The following is a 21,072-nucleotide window of genomic DNA, read 5'->3' as shown; positions in this document are numbered from 1 at the left end:
TCTTGAATCACATTCACTTTCAGACTCTCTGGCTGCAAGAAAATCTTATCTTTAAAGGTTTTGAAATCTGCTTTCCTCAAGTCTAGGGAAACATTTATGGAGAACAGTCTGTGTGCCGGGGTCTGTGCATGGGGCTGAGGAGGAGGTGAAGGTGAATAAAATACAACCTGTTGGTACTTCCCTGGTGGTCCAGTGGTTAAGACTCTGCACTTTCAATGCAGGGGCCCAGGTTCCATCCCTGGTAGGGGAACTAAGATCCCACATGCCGCATTGCACAGTCAAAAAATAAATTTAAAAAAAACCTAATGAATAAATACAGCTTGTTTATGTGGGTGAGACAGACTGGTGAACAGGTGATAGAGAAGCAGCCTGAAGGGGCCCCCAACTCAGCCTGGGGGAACGGTCCGGGGAGCCTCCTAGAAATGGCCACCAAGCCAAGTCTTAGGGGATGAACAGAAGTGGGGTGCAAGATGGGAACAAGAGTGAAGAAGAGGGGATTCTGTGGCAGGAACAGGACAGAGGGGAATGTCACAGGGAGGGCAGAGCACTTGGGAAATTGCCGGGGGGACTGAGGTGGGACCAGTGGCCAAGGGCCTGGTGAGCCAAGTTAAGGAATTCACTTCTATCCCGAGGCTGGCGCAGGAGCCATTGGACGGTTTGACGCCGAGAAGTCACATAGCCTGATACCCACTTTCGATGGTCCATTCTGAAGAAATGCCCAGGAGGGGACACTGGAAGGATGCTGCTGAGTGGCTGGATGCAGGTATGAGGGACGAGAAGTCAGGATGCTCTCGTGGTTCAGGGTTCACGATGATAGAAATTCTCCAAAATATACCCGTGGTTACCCCTTCTCCTCTCATTGAATTCTCAACCAAAAGCTGTTCAGAAGGATACATTGATGGCTTTTTGGAACCAGAGTCCTGCTCCCATGACTGGGACCAACATCTTTCAGATGTTACCTCCTGCTCAGGGGGCCGTCCCCACACACACCCACCGGCCACCGCAGTGGGCCCAGCAGCAGTGACTGACCCACGCAAGGCTGTCTCCGAGGGCCGGACTGCAGTGGCCTGGGGGACGCTGTCTCAGGTTGGCACCATCAGTTTCTTCCTGCTCTGATTCAGGATGTGGCCTGCGGTGCTGTGACCTTTGGCACCAGCAGACCTGGGAGAACAGGTAGCCTTGGACTGGCAGCACGGCCCTCTCTGCCCTGTCGGTCTGCAGAGGATACCGGCCAGCGTGCAGCGGGGGAAGCCTCCACCCAGAGACCCCCTGAGACAGAGCAAGGGGCACTCAGTGGGTTTCCTGTTCCAGCCCCAAGCCCTCCTGAGACCCAGCTCCACCTCCCATGCTTGGGCTCCTCAAATGTCCCGTATCCCTATAATAAATGCTCACTTTTTAAATCCTTCAGCAGGTCCTTCAGCGACCTAAGTGGATCTCTGATTCTTGCCATCAAAAGGGCGTTGACTAAGGCAACGCTGTGCTCTAGCCTCGATGATCTGTCCCCTGGGGTTGATTTACAACCCATTCCCAGGGCACAGCATCGACTCCTGAGACCAGAAAGAAGAAAAACCAGCCCTCTCATCTGCTGCTTCCTTGCTGGATATCTCCTCCTCTCTGTTTCAAGGGCGGGCGGCGTGAGGTAGCCCAGAGGGCCGCTCCTGGTGTCCTTGGGCCCAACTGCTTTCTGAATCAGGGCAGAGTCCCTCTCCTCACCCAGGTCTCCACCTCCACTCTCCCCTCCCTGACCTCAGGGCTGTGGGGTTTGGGGCCCATCAAACTTCTGATGATGTTTGAAGTCAAGTGTGGGAAAGTGGCCCTGGGAAGTGTTCCCAAGGTAACAAGGGCCAGCTTATCCTAGATCAACCAAAGAATTTCCATGGATGGTAGCGGGGCCCAGGAGCAGCAGGAGGAAGGGACGTGCAGGTGTGCCCAGAAAGGTGTGACTGAAAGGAGGGAGCAGGACAGAGCCTCCTTTGGACCCCCTTCCCAACATCTGGAAACCCTCCAGCCCTGCTGCCTGTCAGCCCCATGCCCTTGGAGGCTGCTGCAGGAGTATCCCTGCTGCTGAGGGGCCCAGCCCCACACAGTCCGCTCGGTCTGTTCCTCCAAGGAATTCAATTATAGCAGCAATTTCATCTCCTCCTCTGCCCAGCACCCAGGGCTGACCCCTGAGCCCCACCTGCTCTCCCAGTTAGGGCTGGGGGAGGGGAGGAGACTCAGGCTGACCAGCCAGTTTGATGATAGATTGTTCCATCAGGATCTGGCTCAGGAAGGAGACTCCTGGCTTGGCCACCGCCTTGGGAAAATCTCTTCTTCCATGCCTCACTTTGTCCACCTGTCAAATAGGCAGATTCAGTATCTTTATCAACCCTCCTGGCCCTATGCTAAAAAAGAGGCTTGGTATGTTTTGTTTTTTTCTTGGGTGAATGCTTATCTTCAAAGTGCAGTGCTTTGATTAGAGACACAGGAAAACAATAGCAGTAGCAACTGATTGGCTTAATTACAATAGTTGAGAAGCGTTTGACAGGGAGACAGGACCTGGGGGCCTGGGCTGCTTATTTCCCAAAGCTCCAAGCGTTTCTAATCCTCCCCAGGAAGCTGGGACCTCAACTCTCCTGCACTCTCTTGGATGCACCCAAATCAGAAAATACAAAAAAGCCTAAATGGCAGTTACTAAGTCACAAAGGTGGATTATATCAACTTGGGAAAGGGCTATTTCCATCCTGCTGGTGGCAGGACTCAAGTTATTGATAGAAAGTGATGGCCAGGGGAGTAATTCCTTCTAACAGCTCACATTGGAGGCGGAGAGTGCGGAGGCGCAGGCAGGCTCTGGGGAGACCAGCCCTTCCTGACGGCAGCTTCCAGGAGGCTGAGATACCCCCAGCACAGCTGCTGAGCTCAGGTGAGTCAGATGGGAAGGGTGAGGGGTGGGCACGGCCTGTGTCTAGCTTTTCAGCACAGTCAGAGGGTGGAGGGGTCAGGGGCCTTCCTCCACGACTGCGGTTGGGCTCCAGGGGTAAGTGCTGGCCCTGGACTGCACCCCCCGCCCCGGACCTGAGGAGCTAGGGCACCCCCAGCCCATTCCCCACTGCAGCCGTGACCCTCATCTCTGAGTCACCCTTTGATGAGGTTCCGATTCCTGTCTGCACCCCGTTATTAACTGGACTATTCCTTCCACAACTGCGTACTCCTATCCCCCGGCTCTGAGAAAACTGTAAGGGCAGCAGTGGGAAGCGTGGGCACTCTGCTGCAGGCCCAGCCATGACTTAAACTTAAATCACTTCCCTACTGCAGACTCCCGTGAGCAGCCAAAAACCCCTGTGCCCCTCACACACCCCGCAGACCAGGGCTGAGCTGGGGGGACGCAGGGACAGACCCAGCCTCTCCCTCCAGGGCTCCCATGGGGGCTGCTATGGAAACTCACAAACTTCTAATACCTCTTTGAACACAAGTAATGCATGCTTGTTGCACACACATTAGGAAGCACAGACGAGCAGAAGAGAATTAAAAATTGCCCGTGATTCCACCCGGAGATGATCATCGTTTTATGCCTTCACTCCATGTATTCAGCTATTTGTCATCAGCTATTCACACTTGTTAGTACACTGTGGGCATCTTTCAGGTCAGAAGAGCCATTTCCACATCATTTTCTTTAATGACAGCCCAGTATGTGAGATGGTCATTTCACCAATTTTTTCACGGTAGTGCCATCGGGGCTGCTTCCGGTATCATGAATAATGCTGCCAGGAACATCTTCCATCCATTTAGCAATATTTCCCCCGACTGCTCAGCTACAGGCACCCTCTGGGTACTGGGCTTACAGCCACTGACAAAACAGAGGCCTGTGCAGACACATCTCTGGGCATATTCTTTTTTTTTTTTCTTTTTTTTTTTAACATCTTTATTGGAGTAGAATTGCTTTACAATGGTGTGTTAGTTTCTGCTGTATAACAAAGTGAATCAGCTATACATATACATATGTTCCCATATCTCTTCCCTCTTGCGTATCCCTCCCTCCCTCCCACCCTCCCTATCCCACCCCTCTAGGTGGTCACAAATCACCAAGCTGATATCCCTGTGCTATGCGGCTGCTTCCCACTAGCTATCGATTTTACATTTGGTAGTGTCTGTATGTCCATGCCACTCTCTCACTTCATCTCTGGGCATATTCCTGATAGTTCTTTCAGCTGATGACTGGATGGGACATTGCTGGGTACAGCTTTGCTGGGATTCACTCTCCCAAAGGATTGTGCCCGTCTCAGTGGCCCCTCAGAGAGCCGCTCTGGACAAAGCCCTGTGGCCTCTGTGCTCCAGAATGACCTGGCACGGGCGCAGGCATGACCCGAGGAAACAGAGCAGGCCCCAGAGGGAGCTGGGGGAGGAGCTTGGTTCCTGGGCCCGGCTGGTCTTGCCGCACTCTGGGCCAGACCTTCACGGGGTGGTTGTTTTCCCAGGCCCCAGATTTGACGGCTGCGTCTGGGCGCAGGATGTAATAGCTGAAATTGGGTCATCCTAGATAACCCAGAGGTACTGAGGTGCCTTCCCCACCCAGCTCCGGAGGCAGCCCTCCCAGGAGCACCTGGGCAGGGAAGAGGGCGCCCAGGCTCCCACCCCAGGCCGCTGGGAGCGGGTCTGGACCAGGCCCTGCCCCCCACCCCCCAAACCCCACCCCCAGCCCAGGCCTCCGCCCCTGCCCCGGCCGCGCTCCGGGCGGGTGCCCAGGTAGCCCAAACCTGTCGGGCCGGTTTCGAGAGCAGCGGGACGGAGGCTGGTGAAGGATGCACGGCCTGCCCCGTGCGCGGCCCGCACTCTCGGCCGCCTGAGCCCCGTCCGGCCGGCCCGCAGCCCACCGGCCGACCCCATGGTGCGTGCGCCCGGCCTCCTGGCGGCCCTGCTGGGCCTGGGGCTGGCCCTGGCCCTGGCCCTGCGGCGGGCGGGCGCGGCGGACTGCGGGGCCCTCGGCCCGGCGGAGCGCTTGGCGTTCGCCCCGGCGGCCAAGACCCGCTGGCTGGCCCCTCGTGTCCGCCCGCCGGGGCCCCTGGACCCCCTCTACGGCACCGTGCGCCGCTTCCTCTCCGTGGTGCAGCTCAACCCCCTCCCCGCCGGTGAGTGCGCCCCTCCCCCGGGCGGGCCTCGGCGGGTATTGGGTCCCCACTCTGCACCCTAATCTCCTCTCCACCGAGGGGCGCACCCACCGTCGGCAGGCACTTGGAGGGCAGGGTCCCCAGCACTCCCCAGCCCCATCTTCCTCCCCAGAAGGCCCGGGCACCCAGGGCATCACCTTCCTGTGTGACCTTGGACAAGCCCCTTTTCCTCTCTGAGCCGCGGTTTCTCTGTCCTAAGGTAGAGGAAGTTACAGTCAAAGTTCTCCAAGAGCTGGTTGAGCTTTTTCTCTGGGTCTGGTGGCGCCGTGGTGGTTGTGAGGACCAGGAGGGGCGGCAGGACAGCTCCCAGCCTGTCCCCTGCCTCTTAGGGGAAGGGCTGCTGCTAGGCCAGGCCCCTTCGCTGCTTTTAACCGGGCTGCCGGCTTCCCCGCTGCAGGGCCTACCTGGGGGGCCCAGGAGGAGGGGTGAGCCAGGCCTCCCTGCAGACACAGCCTCCTGTAGCCCGGCTGAGGCACGAGGGCTCCGGGCTGTGGTGACACTGCCTTCTCCGAGGGTGCCGAGGTGGTGGGAGGACCCCCTTCGGAGAGCCCACCTTTGCCTGGCAGCGGGGATGGACACAGGGGCAGGGCAGTTGCTGCCCCCAGACCCAGCTTGACTCTTTTCCTAGAGCTGATAAAGGCCTTGCTGAATGAGCCATCCTCCGTGAAGGCGGATGAGGTGAGCAGTGGGGGCGCTGCCGGGGGAGGGCGTTCAGGGGTGAGCACGAGGGGCTGAAGAAGGAGAAGGGCCTCCTGGGCTCAGCCCACCTTGCTGGGTGTGCCCCAGGGTGGGGTTTCTGGCATCCCTTCCCCTTTTCCGTGAGCGCTGCAGTCCGCGGACCTGATTTCTAACCACGGCTCTGCCCTTCAGCGGCTGTGGGGTTTGCAGGGAGCCCTCGCCTCCCTGGACTTCAGTTCCCTTGTTTGTAGGATGGTAAATAACACTGAGGACACGGTGCCCCTCACAAGAGTTAAAGGAGATGCGAGATGTGTGCATAGTGGCCCCGCCGCCCTGCCCCCGAGTGTGCCTCCCTCCCCTCGGGTTTCCCTCTGGAGTCAGGCGGGAGGGGGCTGGGATGGGAGGGTCAGGACAGCCCCTCATGCCTTGCTGCCCTGCCCAGGTGGTGCGGTATGAGGCAGGCTACGTGGTGTGTGCCGTGATCACCGGCCTCTACCTCCTGGTGGTACCCACCGCTGGGCTCTGCTTCTGTTGCTGCCGCTGCCGCCGGCGCTGTGGGGGCCGAGTGAAGATGGAGCACAAGACAATGGCCTGCGAGCGAGGCACCCTCGTGGCCTTCCTGCTGCTGACCACCCTCGTGCTGCTGTGAGGGGCGCCCAGCTCAGGCGGGAGGCGTGGGCCGAGGCCCAAGGTGCCCACGGGCATCCAGCCAGACCCTTCCTCTTCCCCCATCCCTGCAGGATCGGCGTGGTCACTGCCTTTGTCACCAACCAGCACACGCATGAGCAGATGGGCCCCAGTGCCAAGGCCCTGCCGGAGACTCTGCTCAGCCTCCGGGGCCTGGTCTCCGATGTCCCCCAGGTGAGCACCAAGTAACCCCGCACATGCCCCCATGAGCGCCAGCCATGGGCGGGACAGAGCAGGGTAGGTCCTGCAAATTCGTGCATAGCCTGCAAATTAGAGAGGGTGCCCCTTCCAGCACGCACCTGACTGCTCCCTGCTGGAGAGTCAGTGTAATCCATGACGGCACCCATGGTATTCTCAGGACGGAGGCCCAGTTGTGGCGGGTAGTGGGGGAATAAGGGCTGGGGAAGGGACGGGAGCCGGGGCGTCCAGTGACAGGAAGGAGCAGCCTCACGGCCCTGTGTTTGCCTAGGAACTGCAGGCCGTGGCACAGCAGTTTTCCCTTCCTCAGGAGCAAGTCTTGGAGGAACTGGATGGTGAGGGTTCCAGCTCAGGCCTGCCTTGGGGAGGCCTCTCATCCCCTCATCCCGGGCTCCACCTGGGCACACCCTCGCAGAGGCGGGGATAGGGTCCAGCTGGGGAGCACGGCGGCCACTCTGCCGCAAGACCACCCTCCGGAACCCAGGGGAGGAGGATGGTTGGGTGGGGAGGCCCCTAGTCTCCTGGGGGCCAGCCCTGCAGACTGCCCTGTGCTCTCCAGGTGTCAGCAGGAGCATTGGGAACGTGATCCACACCCAGCTCAAGAGCACCGTGTATGAGGTCCTGGCCTCCGTGCTCAGCCTGGGCCAGGGTGAGTGTCGCTGGGGGGCAGGCCCCGCCCTCGCCCAGCCCTGCATTTCTTACGCTAAGTCAGCGGTCCCCACCCCTGACTTTCTCACGGCTTTATCCTAGGATCCCTTCTGGCATCTTTGCCCACTCCTGGCTTAACGTGCCCCAGGGCAGCTTCCGTTATAACTACAGAGATTAAGGACCACCAGTCCCTTGGGTTTGGGAGGGAAAGATGTTCTGCCTCCTGCAAGGTCTCCGAGGATGCTGCAGCAGTGGGGACCACTCAGTCCAAATGTGGGTCTCGCAGCCCTGCAGGTCTCCGTGGACCAGCTCCGAGCCCTGAACGCCACCTCCACGGAACTTCAGGAGGGGCAGCAGGCCCTGGCGCCGGCTGTCCAGGGGCACCGGGAGCGCCTCCTGGCCCTGCTGCAGGAGCCCGGCTGCCGGGGCTGTGCAGAGGCCCTGGACAGAGCCCACGCCTTGGAGCTGGGAGCCGACTTCAGCCAGGTGCAGGCCCAGGACTGAGGCCTCTTGGGGCGAAAGGGGCTGCTCTGCCCGCGGCTCCAGGAATCCCTGGGCAGCCTCTGTTCCGGGTGTTTCCTGAAGCGGACTCCTGGTCCCTTTCCCTGGGCTGCCCCTCCCCTCTCCACGCACCCAGGGTTAATGATGGTCATCCTGGCAGTGGGGTGAGAGCTTCCCTGGACCACGCGCTGTGCCGTGAGCCTCATGTGACTTCGCTTCTTGAGTTCTCACTGCCACGCAGGGCCTTCGGGGCTGTGGTGGTCCCCATCTCGCACACGAGGACACTGAGTATTCAGAGGCCTCTGCCCCCATCCTTCCCCAAGGACCCCTCCCAGGCCTCTCCGTGGACTTTGTCATAACAACCCCCTCAAACCATTTCAGGTGCCCTCTGTGGATGATGCCCTGCATCGGCTGAAAGGTGTCCCAGAGGCCAACTTCTCCAGCATGGTCCAGGAGGTGAGTGCCTGCCCCAGTCTACCCGACTTCTTCGCAACCTGGCTGGGAACTCAAATGTGAGGGGCCTCAGTTTTTCTCTTTTGGGGTGGGAACCCAGTTGAACCTAACACTTGGGTCACATCAGGGCCTCACCTACCACGTGACACCCTGGGCTGGAGGCTCACGATGCTGGTCCTTGTGTGCACGGGGTCTGGTGCGGGAGGCAGGCCTGGAGCTCAGAAGGAAGAGCTAGTACCCTCAGTGGGTGGGGTCTTGGGATGGCCAAGGAGCGAGCACGCAAGCTGAGCCCCAGACGACAGGCGGGCTCTCCTGGGTGGAGACGGGCTGTGGGGGAAGGTGCAGCATGAGTCAGCACCTGTGACCTGGGGCCTGGAAAATGCCGGGGTTGGGGAAACGGTGAGTCAGTCGTGCTGGGTAACTAGAGCAGAATGTTCCAGGAGGAGGGAAATGGGGCCTGAGGCTGGAAGAATAGACTGGAGCTGGACTTTAGGGAAATAGACCTGGCGGTCCTGTGCAGAGTGGCTGGGAGAGATAAGAGGATGGCTAGGGGTCTACTGCAATAGTCTAAGCAAGAGGGGTGGGGACAGAAAGGAGCAATGTTTGGGGGAATTGAGTCAGGCTAGGCCGAGGGAGGGGAGAAGAAGGCATTGACCAAGAGAGCAAAGGGAAGCCTGTTTCTTGATTTCCTGGGCTGGGAGCACCGAGGGGGGATGCTCTCCCACTGGACCTGGTGATGCAGGGGTCCCCCAAGCTAGGACACCTGGGCGGAGAGCAGGAAGCACAGCTGCATTTGGTTCCGGCAGGAGAACAGTACCTTCAACGCCCTCCCGGCTCTGGCTGCCTTGCAGACGGCCGACGTGATCAGAGGTGAGGCTCTGCCCGGGGGCCAGGCTGGCTGCCTAGGACGCCCCCCAACCCACCCCTACCAACGAGGCTTGTTGAGAGAGGGGTGGGGTGGTGGGGTGGGGGAGGTGAAGGCTGTCCTCTTGGCGGGGCCTGGACAGAGAGTAAACCACCTCTGTGCGTCTCAGATGTTCTTTCTGTCCATCCGTCTCCTCCCTGGGCCCCTGGGGGTCTTCCCCATCCCATAAGCCCCTGCTGCTTTGGGCAGAGCTGAAGAAGGTGGTGGCCCAGCAGCCTAGAGAGCTGAGGACACTGGTCGAAGCATTCCCAGGCTGGGAGGCGGCTGCTCGCTGGAGCCAAGCACTGGAGGAGGTGGAACAGAGCAGCCGCCCCTACTTGAAGGAGGTGCAGAGATACGAGAAATACAGGTGCCTGGGAACCCGTGGGGGCAGGTGGGAAGCCACCCTGGAACCAATTTCCAGCCCTCATCAACCGTCCTTATACTAAGTCTCCGCCTCCATTTAAGCCAAGACCCCTCACTCGTTGGGCCTCCGTGTCCCCACCTTGGCTGTGTGCCCTGGGGATCTGAGCCTGGGGACCCTATAGGAAGTCACACTTCTGAAGCCTCAGCCTTGGGGTAGTGGCCCCACCCAGCCCTAGGTCCTCCACCAGCCCCTCCTGTGCCCACGACTGCCCTTTCCGTGACGTCCCACCTTCTCTGTGGCAGGTGGATTGTGGGCTGCGTGCTGTGCTCTGTGGTCCTGCTTGTGGTGGTCTGTAACCTGCTGGGCCTCAACCTGGGCATCTGGGGGCTCTGTAACAGGGAAGACCCCAGCCACTCGGAAGCCAAGGGCGAGGCTGGAGCCCGCTTCCTCATGGTGTAAGAAGGGCTGGGGAGAGGGGGAGGGTCTCTCGCCCCGCCCCCGGGCTGGCACATTCCTCTCATGCCCATGGGCAGCGTCTGGTGTAGCTGCAGGAGTGAGTCCTGGGGATCAAGAGACTGAGCTCTGGTCTGGCTCTGGGCTGACTTGCTGGGTGCCCCTGGGCAAATTATAACCCAACTGGGCCTCAGTGTCCTCGTTTGTATAAAAGGGCTGGCCTAGAGCAGGAATGCAAATAAGAAGCACTTCCCCTTCCCACGCCAGTGGCAACTTTAATAATTAATGGGCACCTTTTCTCTCTGAGCCCAGATACAGCCTCAGAATCCTGCTTAACCCAGTGTCCAGGCAGCACTACCATTAGGAGGTGGCACCAGAGCTAGAATCTGTTTGCCAGCCCTGAACTAGATAGTCTCTACGGCCAGGGCTGCCACAGTCAGTTGTGCAGGAGGGTCACTGTGTAAAGGTGCCTGGCCAAAGGGGTGAGCGAAATCCAGCCCATGTTTCACTCTCCAAGCCTCAAATCCTGGCATGGGGCCATGCCTGTCTCACAAAGAAGCCTTGGTCAGTGGCACAGGTCCTACTCAGTTGCTGTAGGTTGCTGCCTCTGCTGGTGGGTCATGGCTGGCCATGCCAGGTGGCCCTGTTGAGGCTGAGCTCTGGAGCTGGTCACCTCCATGTATCCTCGGCCCAGAGGCCAGCAGCCCTGGCTCTTTGAGCAAAACAGCTGCACTCTCCTCTAGGCTGCCAGGGCCAGCCAGGGCACCAGCGGTAGAGTGGGGATGGGGGAGGAGGAGGTGGGGGCAGTGACCAGTTCTGAGTCCTCTCTCCTGCCCTGGAGGCTCAGTCCTCCGGCTCCCCTCCCCGAAGGGCTCTGCCCCGGGGCTGACTCACTGACCACGCTGGATGGAGATGGGGATGGAGGGCATGGTCCAGGGCATCCTCCCTCCTGTCTCAACCCTGTCCCTCCGCCTTCCCCAGGGGTGTGGGCTTCAGCTTCCTCTTCGCTGCGCCCCTCATCCTCCTTGTCTTCGCCACCTTCCTGATGGGTGGCAACGTGCAGACCCTGGTGTGCCAGAGCTGGGAGAGCGGGGAGCTATATGAGGTGGGCCTGCCCCGCTCTGGGGCCCAGAGGGACGTGGAGAGAGATGTGGGCAGAGCAGGAGGTTTAGAAGGAAGCAGGAGCCCGAGGGGTTAAAAGGGAGAGAGAGACAGGAGGAATGATGGAGACGGCTAAGGAAAGAGATGGAAAAGCGCCAGTGAGAGAAAAGAGCCAGTGAGTCCCCGGAAGGCTGCCCAGGCCCCAGGCAGGGACCTCGAAGGATGGCACCCAGACCTGTGCCCCTCTGCCCTCCTAACACTGAGTCTGGGAATTGGGGATCCTTGTTCCCTATCACATCGAGCAGGTGAGCCGAGATGCTGGCCTGGATCCTCTGCTGAAGACCAGGCCGGCCACCCTCCTGGAGATTCACGGGGAGGGTCCCTGCCAGGACTTAGGGCCCAGGAGTGATCTGAGTTAGAGGCAGGTGTGGGCTGGAGTCACAGGGCTGTGGTCTCTGCTGTGCCAGGGCGGCGTGGGACTAGGCCCTGGGAAGCGGGGTGGCCTTGCCCGCCACTCCCCGCTCCAGGCCCGTTCCTCTGTGCCCCATCCCCAGTTTGCAGACACCCCGGGGAACTTGCCGTCATCCATGAATTTGTCCCAACTTCTGGGCCTGAAGAAGAACCTCAGCGTCCTCCTGGCCTATCAGTGAGCGGGAAGCCTGGGCTGGGGGACGGGCTGTGAGGAGGCGCTGAGGTGGGCATCCTTTTAGGATGACGTCAGCCCCCACCTGCCCTCCCTCCTCTCCTCTCTGATGCCTGTCGTTCCTCCCCAGGCAGTGCAAGCAAGGGGCTGCGCTCTGGACGGTCCTGCAGCTCAATGACTCCTATGACCTGGAGAAGCACCTGGATATCAGCCAGGTGAGAGAACCTTCTGGAACACAGTGGGGAGCCCTCCTGCAGATCCCCCCTCTTCTGGTCTTGCCTTGCTGGAGGGACCATCTCCTTGAACCCGAGAAGTCTGCAAGAGCAGTTGAGGTGCCTCAGGGGCAGAGGACCCAGGTGCAAGCTCAGGACCTGGCCCAGGGCTAGAGCCCAGGAGAGTGTGTGGGTGAGTGCGTGAATGCCTGGAGGCTCTGACCAGCTCTCAGCACTGTGCTCCCGGAAGAACCGGACACAGGTGCGGCTGAGGCCGGACGGGGTGGTGACAGTGAGTGAGAGGACTAGTCTGTGTGTCCTGACTGAGGACAGGCGTTGATTTGGATGCTCCAGCTGGGAGCGGGGAGGTTGGCAAGGGGGTGTGACAGTGAAAACGATGGTGATGCAGTTGGGTACCACTGGAGGAGGGCTCCCACAGCCTGTTCCCTAACCACTGGACTTTGCCAGAACTTGGTATGTAGAACTGGAGAACTTTACTCACACTGGCAAGAGACAGTTCTAGAACAAAGAAAAGGAAGTGCTCCTTCATGAGAGGAGACGTACTTTGAGAATGTGGTTCTCCTAAGGGTGCACAGAAGCTGTAAAACACCCCCTCCTTTCCTCTCTTCGTGCCTAAATGAGGTGGGAGGAGAGCTGCCTTGGCTCCCAGGGTCCCCCAGGAGCCCTTCCCAAGCATATCCTGGGAAAACCACATTTCTCCCACCTGCTTCTCCCCCCACCCCTCCTAAACTGCTAACTCCTGATTCTGCCTTGTCTCCAGAAACCTTCCGACTCCTCTTGAACCCACCACCTGCTCCTAGTCTGCAGGGTAGCATAGCCAAGTGGTCCAGATTTCAGTCCCAACTCCATGCCTTAAACTATAGCCTGCGGCAGTTTCCTTAATGCCGTAGCCGTCTCCTCTTTCAGCGCCTCTAATCAGAGGAGAGGTCCACTGAGCAGGCACTGTCCTGGTGCAAGGCCACAGGGTGAAGGCTGGCCGCGGAGGGCTGCAGCAGGGGGCCTGAGCAGAGGGGAGGCCCTGTGCTCTGCTGGCTGAAAGGGGAGGGCTCTCAGCCCTGGTCCAGGGAAGGGAGGGGTCCAGGTCACAGAAGAGTCTGGACAGATAGGGCTTCAGGTCCAGAGGGACTGGGCAGTCCTTGGGGGCCATCTGGCAACAAACCAAATGTGACCTTAGAAGAACTTGTCCTCGAAGGAGATAATAGTGAGCTGATGATGCAGAGATAATTAAGACAATGTGTGCTTTGCCGGGCACCAGGAGGACTCTGCCCGCCTTGAGACATCTCCTTTACCTGTGTGTTACTGAAATGCTGCTGAAATGCTGCTCTGAGACCCCTGCCTCTGAGAGGATGGGCCTTTTCTCCCCCTGGGGAAGGCACTGTGGGGGGTGGCGAGAGGTGAGCTGAGCGGGGCTCAATCCTCTGACGTTCTTCCCTGTCTTCAGCCTCTCACCTGTGAAACACTGGGGCTGAATTTCATGCCCTTTAAATCTCTCCCAGCAATGGTTGGAAAATGTCAAGTCCCTTTTTAAACTGTGCTCTGTCTTAGAAATGTGATTGTGTCTATTCACTCACTCATTCATTCACTCATTTTTACACATTCAACAAATTTGTACGGCACCCACCACACATGAGCCTCTGCTCTAGATGCTGAGGGTTTGGTACAGAGTGGGCAGATGAGGTGCTATTCTCATGGAGCTGGTGGCAGTAAACTAGTACCCAGATAAGTAAATAGCGCACAGGTGCTGTGAAGACCTTAACACGAGGTGACGTGGTAAAGATGGGCCGGGGAAGCTATTTTTCTTCTGGGTGGCCTGGGAAGGTCTGTGCTGCTGTCCAGTAGCCAGATAGGTGCTGGAGGAGAGCTGGGTCTTGCTGGGGGTAAGGTGGAGTTGGGGATGGGTGGGGAGCAGAGGCCTGCTGGGAGCCTGTGTGGGGCTGGGAGTGTCCAGGGTAGGGGCCCTGGATACCCAGAAGGAGGGCCCTGAGGGCCTGCTGACCCCTCACCTAGGATAGCAGCTCTGGGGTCCTGGCTCAGCCACTGAGCACGGCCCCACCCTGCTCCCTCCCTCCCAGTACACTGCCAAGCTGCAGCAGGAGTTGCAGAAACTCAAAGTGGACGTGAAGAATCTGGACCTGCTGAGCCCAGCCGCCCGCCAGGACCTAGAGGCCCTGCAGAGCAGTGGGCTCGAGAGCATCCACTACCCAGGCTTCCTTGTTGAGGTCAGCAGTGGGCACCTCAGGCCAGACCACGGCAGAGCAGAGGGGCCCGCAGAGGAGCTGGGGGTCGGGGAGCTGTCTCACCTTGTCTTGGCCCTCCACTGTCCCTGGACTCCTCCACATGTCCCTGGGGCCTCTTCTGCTGGGGGTGTCTCCAGACCATGTGCCCCAGGTGCCAGCCCCTGGGCTGGGTGAGAATGAGTGTGTCTCCACCCAACAGCCTGTGTTGCTGTCCATGGTCCTGAACCCACTGCTGTGGCGAATGCTGGTGGGACGTCACCTCTCCGTTGGGTTACACCAGAGGGCGCCTCATTTTTTTTTCTTTCCTAATGGAAAATGTCTCATATGTTTCACAATTTCAGGTCAAACCCACCGTGACTGATGTGTCACAATAGACTTAGCTGGTGTGGGTGCTTTTGAAAAGACTGGGAATTCTGGGGCTGGGGGAGCTGGGGTTCATCCCCTCTTGGCCTCTCCTGTCCGTCTCCAGATTCAGAAGCCTGTGGTGAACATCAGCGTGGAGAAGCTGGCCCAGGAGCTGGAGAGACTGTCCCAGACCCAAGTGAGAAGGGAGCAGAGACCCCACATGGCAGGCTGGAGCCAGAGGCCTGGGAGGGGGGACGGGGTGGGAGTGCCTGGATTGAGGAGGGGACTGAGGGCCCCTGCCACCGAGGGCTGAGACTCTGGACCTCCGGCTGGGATGAAGGGTTCTGTAGCATCAGTTCTGGCTCAAGCTCTACCACCAACTGGCTGTGTGGCCTTGGGCAAATCATTCCTCATCTCTGGGCCTCGGTGTCTTCATCTCTTAAAGTGGATTATCACCCACCTCAGATCAGATGACGTCAGATATGGTCTGACATTGCACAGCTGGGCAAGCATTGCTAGGTGCACACCGCTTGTGGAATCTGCTGGGACAGATGCTGTGAGGACAGCCCGATGGATCAGATATCATGACAGTTGCCTCTAGAAGCTTAAAATGTACTGGAAAAAGTAGCACTTTGTATTTATAAATATAGAGAGTTTAAAAAGTTCTCTTCAAGACATCTCATAGACACCCCTCCCCTACCCCCCACGATGCGCAGAGCAAGCTAGGGCCGGACTTGGAACTTGGGCTCAGGCCCCCAAACCCAGATCTGGCCAAGGAACTTAAGGAGGCCTCAGTTTTCTGCCTCTGAGCCCAACCTCCGATTCCAGCACTTTCCACATCCCTCCAGTATGTCTGGTCGAACAGTTTGGTGAAGGACGTGTCGGCAAAGGCTGTCTTGGCCCGGGCAGAGTGCCATTCTGATCTGTCTCCCCTCAGGGCAATACTGTGCTGGGGCAGCGGCTGCAGAAGGAGGCCCAGGGGCTCAGAAACCTCCATCAGGAGAAGCTCCTCCTCCAGCAGAGCCTTGTGGTAAGTCTGGAGGCTCAGGGAGTCTGGGACCTGGAGAGGAGATGCAGGGAGGGGGCAAGGAAGAGGAGAGGGATGCTGGGAAGCCTCCCTCCTACCAGTTCCTTCCCCTGACCAGCCCTGCTCTCTTTTTCACAGGCTAAGCTCAACCTCAGTGTCCATGCCCTGGCATCCTCTGCCCCACTTCTCCAGGTGGCTGCTGGGGATGGATGGGGGGGTGGGGTGGAGCAGATGGGCAGCAGAGGGAGGAAGGACGTGCGGGCCCAGCTGGCTTGGGACCTCGCCTGCTCTGCCCAGTCCCCTTGGAAGTTGAGGGTGGGGTGGGAAGGGTGGGTGAGCAGATCCTTGAGGACCACCATATTTGGCCTCTGTCCTTAGGGCCTAACACCGCCCACCCCAAGGTGAGTACGTTGTGTGTCGTACGTTGAGTTAATGAATGGATGAGTGCATGAGCAGCTGTTCCCTGACTGAGCCCCTCTCCTGTCCCCCAGCTGGAGACCTCAGATGTCCTGGACAGAGTCACTCACCTGGAAGGAGAGCTGCCTACCTGGGCCACCCGTATCCTGAAGAATGTGAGTGGGAGGATGGGGCAGGGGTGGGGGGGGCGGCTTCAGAGTCAGAGGTGAGTTGAAGGGTTCAGGCTCACAGGGCTCCCACCCCAGGATTGCCCAGCCCTGCCCCCTCACCGTGGCTCCCAGGAAAGCCAGCTCGGCCTGTCCTGATTGTGCCAGGCATGGGGGACAGGGCTGCTGGCCCTGGGACTTCGACCAGCCCAGGGCTCCTCTCTTTCCTGCAGGAAAGTGAGTGTTTCCTGACCCGGGAGATGGGCTACTTCTCCCAGTACGTGGCCTGGGTGAGAGAGGAGGTGAGTGGGGGGCTCAGACCCTCCTGGCCTCAGGCGAGCTTCCAGCGGTACCAGCTGTTCAACCTCCTCTGCCCCCCGAGAGCCCCTGAGGGTGCCCTAGGCCTTCAGGATTGAACCCAAACTCCCAAACCTGGCATCTGGCTGGCTGGGTTCTGCCCATCCCCCAACCTCTCCCATAGCCCTTCTCTGAGGCCTGAACGTGGACCGGGCTGGCTGTGGCTCTCTAGGACATGCTGTCCACACCTGGCCCCCCACCCTTCCTCGTGCTGGTCCCCTCGCCTAGCCTGTCTGAGGCCCACCCTGCCCTCGAAGTCCACCTCCTCCTGCGGACCCTTGCTGATCACAGCCTCTGCGGGCTGTCTCCCACCCACAATGGACCGGCAGGGGTCTCGCTTAACCCTGAGTGTGTCTGTACATGCGTGTGCGAGTATGTGTGTGTGCAAGTATGTACTTGTGTGCAGTGCGTTGTGTGTGTGTGCACACGTGTCGCCTCCCAGTGAGAGTGTGACTTAGAGAACAGCTCTGGGCACACAGTAGGGGCTTAACCCAGGCTGGTGAACGGGGTGGGAAGGGCAGGAGGCGAGCGATGAGCTGATGGCAGCGTGTCCTCCCCTCTGTGTGTTGCCACATCCGTGTGTGTGTTCGGCTGTGCAGTGGCTCCCCGCTGTGTCCCTGGGCCTGTCTGTGTCCCCGTCAGCCTCCCTCTGAGCACCTGTGGGTCTGGGTGTGTCTGCATGTACCTGCCTCACGTTGACACCGCAGGTGACTCAGCGCATCGCCACCTGCCAGCCCCTCTCCGGAGCCCTGGACAACGGCCGTGTGATCCTGTGTGACATGGTAGCTGACCCCTGGGTGAGTGCCCCCCAGCCCATCAGGGCTCGTGGATGTGGAGGCCCCCATGGGAGGGGCAGCGTGAGCGGGGCCCTGCCCCGGGCCTACACCCCCGTCCTTTCCCTCAGCTCAGAAGGCGTCCCCGTGCCCCACACTGAGTCAGCGGGGGGACTGGGGGTGCAGAGCGGGGTGGGAAAACGCCAGTGCCCGGGCACGGTGCGCTTACCTCGCCGCCTCTGCTGCAGAACGCCTTCTGGTTCTGCCTGGGCTGGTGCGCCTTCCTCCTGATCCCCAGCGTCATCTTTGCTGTCAAGACCTCCAAATACTTCCGTCCCATCCGGAAGCGCCTCAGGTGAGGAGGCTGCCAGGCCTGTGGGGTGCCGCAGGGGCCCAGGAAGGAGCCCTTCCAGCTGCTGGGCCCAGCCCCTGCTGCACCCCCTCTTGAGACCTGCAGGCAGGGGAGGCCTACGCCCAACCCTGAAGAGTCACACAATCTGAGGCGCTCCAGGGCCAGAAAGTTCTTCCATGTGTCTGCCCCGAATCCTTCTTGCTGCAGCACATCCACCAGACCTAGCTTTGGGGCACTCCTGCTACCCCTGAAGAGCTTCTGAGGCAGGAGATCCCGGGCTCTGGGCTTGTTCCTGTGTCGGGGCTCAGGGTCTGGCCTGGGGGCCTCACTCCCTCGTTCCCTGCGATGCTGTAGCTCCGCCAGCTCTGAGGAGACTCAGCTCTTCCACATCCCGCGGGTCACCTCCCTGAAGCTGTAGGACCCCAGTGAGTGAGCTTCCCCCCGCTTAATTCCTTGGTGCCAAGGGTGGGGCTGAGAAGGGAAGGGAAGGGTTTGGGATCTGGGGTCTCCAGGGCCCAGGAGGGCAGGAGGGTTCTGGGACTTGGCTGGGACCGATAGGCCTGAGCTCAGCTCCCCCTCCCTCCCCCTCCCCTTTTTGTTCTTAATCCACAGCAGGGATATGGCCGCAAGGTGATGCATGGGGCTGCCTGCCTTCCCTGCCGACTTGGCCTGGACCAGAGGATTGCTGTCGCTTTTGCCACCAGAGCCCAGGCTGGCATCCAGGCCTGGATTGCCCCCCAATTCCAGTTCCCTGAGCCCATCTTACTACTCCCTTTGCACCCCTTTCTGCTCACGACCCCTTCATTCCTTCATTCACGCTCAAAAACACACTTACCTTCTGTTGGATCTCAGAGCCAACAAGTTCCTCCAGGTGTGTCTCCCTCACCCTCCTTGCCGCAAGAAATTAGCTCCAGGACGGGCCTGTTCTCCGCCTAGTGGAGCCTCCTCAGCCCCTGGGGTAGGACAGAGGCCCTGCCCAGCCCCACTCTGTCCCATCTGCCACCCCCCCATGCCTCCCACACCTCTCCAAGCTCCTTGCCCCTTTTCCTCCTCTCCTCTGACATCCCACTTGCCCCACTTCACTCTGTCCCCTCCCCAGCCCTCACTTCCTCCCCCCAGGGAAGCCCTTTCCCCCCTTTGTCCCCTCTTTACCTTTTGCCACTACCTGTCGGCCACAGGGACCCCTCCTGCCCAACCACACTAATCAGGTAAAGCCACCAAGCAGGCCAGGGGCCACCATGGCCTGGGCCTGGGCCGGCTGCAGGCTCTGCCTCGTGGCCCCTGAGCCCTCCACTGCTCAGGGGGCGGGACCCTCCCCAGACCCCGGCCTGGATGTCTGGCCCCCAGGGGATGTGGGAGGCCCGTGTGAAGGCTGAGCCCCCGTCTGCACCTTGGGCTAGAAGTCACACTGCTGTCCCACGGCTCCTCTCTGAGCACTGACTCCCTAAGAAGGGACCTGGGATGTGGGCTGGAGCGGGGGCTCCCCCTCGGCTCCCCAGAAGGTAGCCTCTTTGACAGTCACCACCCAGCTTTCCCAGGGGAGATCTGGTGGCCACAGGAGGATTTTGCACCGTGGCCCTTACTTCTTCGATCCTATGCCCGTGACTGGGCATCACCCCTGGTCCATCCCTGTGCCCTCCCTGTGTGCTGGACCCTGAGTTCCAGAAATGGGGAAGAGGAGGGGAGAGAAGAAGAGGTGGATAGGACCTCGGATCCATTAAAGTGTTCTCACTTGGCTAAGTCTTGGCCTTGGATCTTTCAGCTCTCCCAGGCTAGGGCCCTGGATGTGGTTGGTGCTTAGTGAGTGAGTGTGGAGAGGAGAATCCAAGGCCTCCTCTGACCACAGGCATCCAGGGGTCACCCCAGCAATCAGCAGGTGGGGAGTGGGGTCCACACTGGGAGCAGGCAGACCTGGATTCACACCTGGCTCTAACGTTTGGTAACCAGGGCACCTTGAACATGGTCCATGGGTCCCCTAGACCTCAGTTTTTCCACCTATAAAATGGGGGAAATAGTCATAGCCGCCTCCTAGGGTTGTGAATAATGTGACAATGTGTGGGAATCCCTTGGCAGGGGCCTGGCACAAAACAAATACTCAAATGCTGCTTTTTTTTTTTTTTTTTTTGGCCATGACTGCTCTGGGCCAGGGACAGAGCTGGGTCTAGGCAGATACAAGCGAAGAGGGAGATGGGTCCCTGTTCAAAGGAGCAAAGCCCTTCAAGATTAGAGTCTGCTGAGTTTCAGAGGGTGTCTATGTTTAGTTGCATCTTACAAACCAGCAACAAATTTGCTACTAGAAATTGGGATGGTGCCTACACAACGTATTGTCACTATTGCAAGCACACTGTCAGACGAGCATCCTTGAATGTAGCACAATCGCCTCTTTTGGGCTTTTCCCAGAGGATTCTTGGCTTGCTTTTCATCTGTTGCCCTGTGTGGGGAACTGTAGCACCCTGCATTTTAAGAATGAGATTGATGGGATAAAAATAGAACTAGAAAATGATTAAAAAATCATTTCTAGTTCTCTATCAAAATTGCCTATCTTATCTTTTATGTATTTGAGCAAACTCAGTATAGTTATTTTAAAGTTCAATAACTCCCTAACATGGAGCCTCTGTGAGTCTGTTTCCAGTGTCTGTTGTTTCTCTTGGTTTTTGTTAGTATTGTCTCGTCTTCTCGCATACTTGGCAAAAATGGAGTGCCACACATTTTATATGAAAACCTGTAGAAATAATTTGAGGCACAGAATGAAATCACCTTGCTCCATGAGGATTATGTTTACCTCGGGCAGATGCCTTGGGATCCTGCAAACCAGGTTGTTTTACTTTACTTTCAGGGACTGAGATGATTTGCAGTCCCTTGGAGCACTTGTCTATTTCTAGTTCATTCATATTCTGGGGGTGAAACCCTCTGGGGTCCCAACCCAAAGCATGAAAGGTTTGCCGGGTACCCCCTGCTCTTGGTGGGCCTAGTTTTGACCTCCTTAGTCCCAGAGGCTGTTAACAGCTCTGCCCAGCACCTTTGCGGTATCTTCTGGGATCAGCAGACCCCCTAGGGAGAAAGCAACCCCAGCTGCGAGCACACATCTCTGGGTTTCCTTCTCTTCCCAGATCTTGGCCCTGTGATTTTTTTACTGCCTTGTTTGCTCCCTGATACCCCTGAATCAAACTTTAGAAAATATATTTTTTGAGCAGCTTTTAGTTGTCCTCAGTTGGGAATTTAGTCCAAATTACCTAGTCCAGCATGATCAGAAGTTAATAGTCCTAAAAAAATTAACTGATTTTCCCCCTGTGAATTGGAAAAGGCTGCCACTCATTGAATTTAGTATCCAGAAACCTTGGCCTAGGGCGTTGCACATGGACTTTTCAAAGGAGCTCAGTTCAGAGCATCAATGTGGGCTCTGGTAAC

The 21,072-nt window shown here is 58.7% G+C and overlaps 1 protein-coding gene across 1 annotated transcript; it reads left to right on the top strand.

Annotated features, from left to right (window-relative positions):
• Positions 1-4,747: 4,747 nt before the first annotated feature.
• PROM2 (prominin 2) lies at positions 4,748-20,221 on the top strand. The gene is made up of 24 exons (XM_007197361.3): positions 4,748-5,105; positions 5,773-5,822; positions 6,265-6,467; positions 6,563-6,683; positions 6,979-7,042; positions 7,267-7,356; positions 7,642-7,841; positions 8,238-8,312; positions 9,116-9,179; positions 9,424-9,583; positions 9,883-10,035; positions 11,015-11,138; positions 11,689-11,780; positions 11,908-11,992; positions 14,083-14,229; positions 14,717-14,788; positions 15,530-15,622; positions 15,758-15,811; positions 16,111-16,191; positions 16,416-16,484; positions 17,247-17,336; positions 17,561-17,667; positions 18,019-18,089; positions 18,277-20,221. Exons 1-23 carry the CDS (start codon positions 4,862-4,864, stop codon positions 18,080-18,082), a joined length of 2,502 nt encoding a protein of 833 aa, XP_007197423.2. The 5' UTR covers positions 4,748-4,861; the 3' UTR covers positions 18,083-18,089; positions 18,277-20,221.
• The last annotated feature ends 851 nt before the right edge of the window (positions 20,222-21,072 follow it).

The sequence above is a fragment of the Balaenoptera acutorostrata genome, chromosome 12 (genome assembly GCF_949987535.1).
Source record: "Balaenoptera acutorostrata chromosome 12, mBalAcu1.1, whole genome shotgun sequence".
Taxonomy (NCBI): domain Eukaryota; kingdom Metazoa; phylum Chordata; class Mammalia; order Artiodactyla; family Balaenopteridae; genus Balaenoptera; species Balaenoptera acutorostrata.
This window is presented reverse-complemented; position numbering and strand designations above follow the sequence as displayed.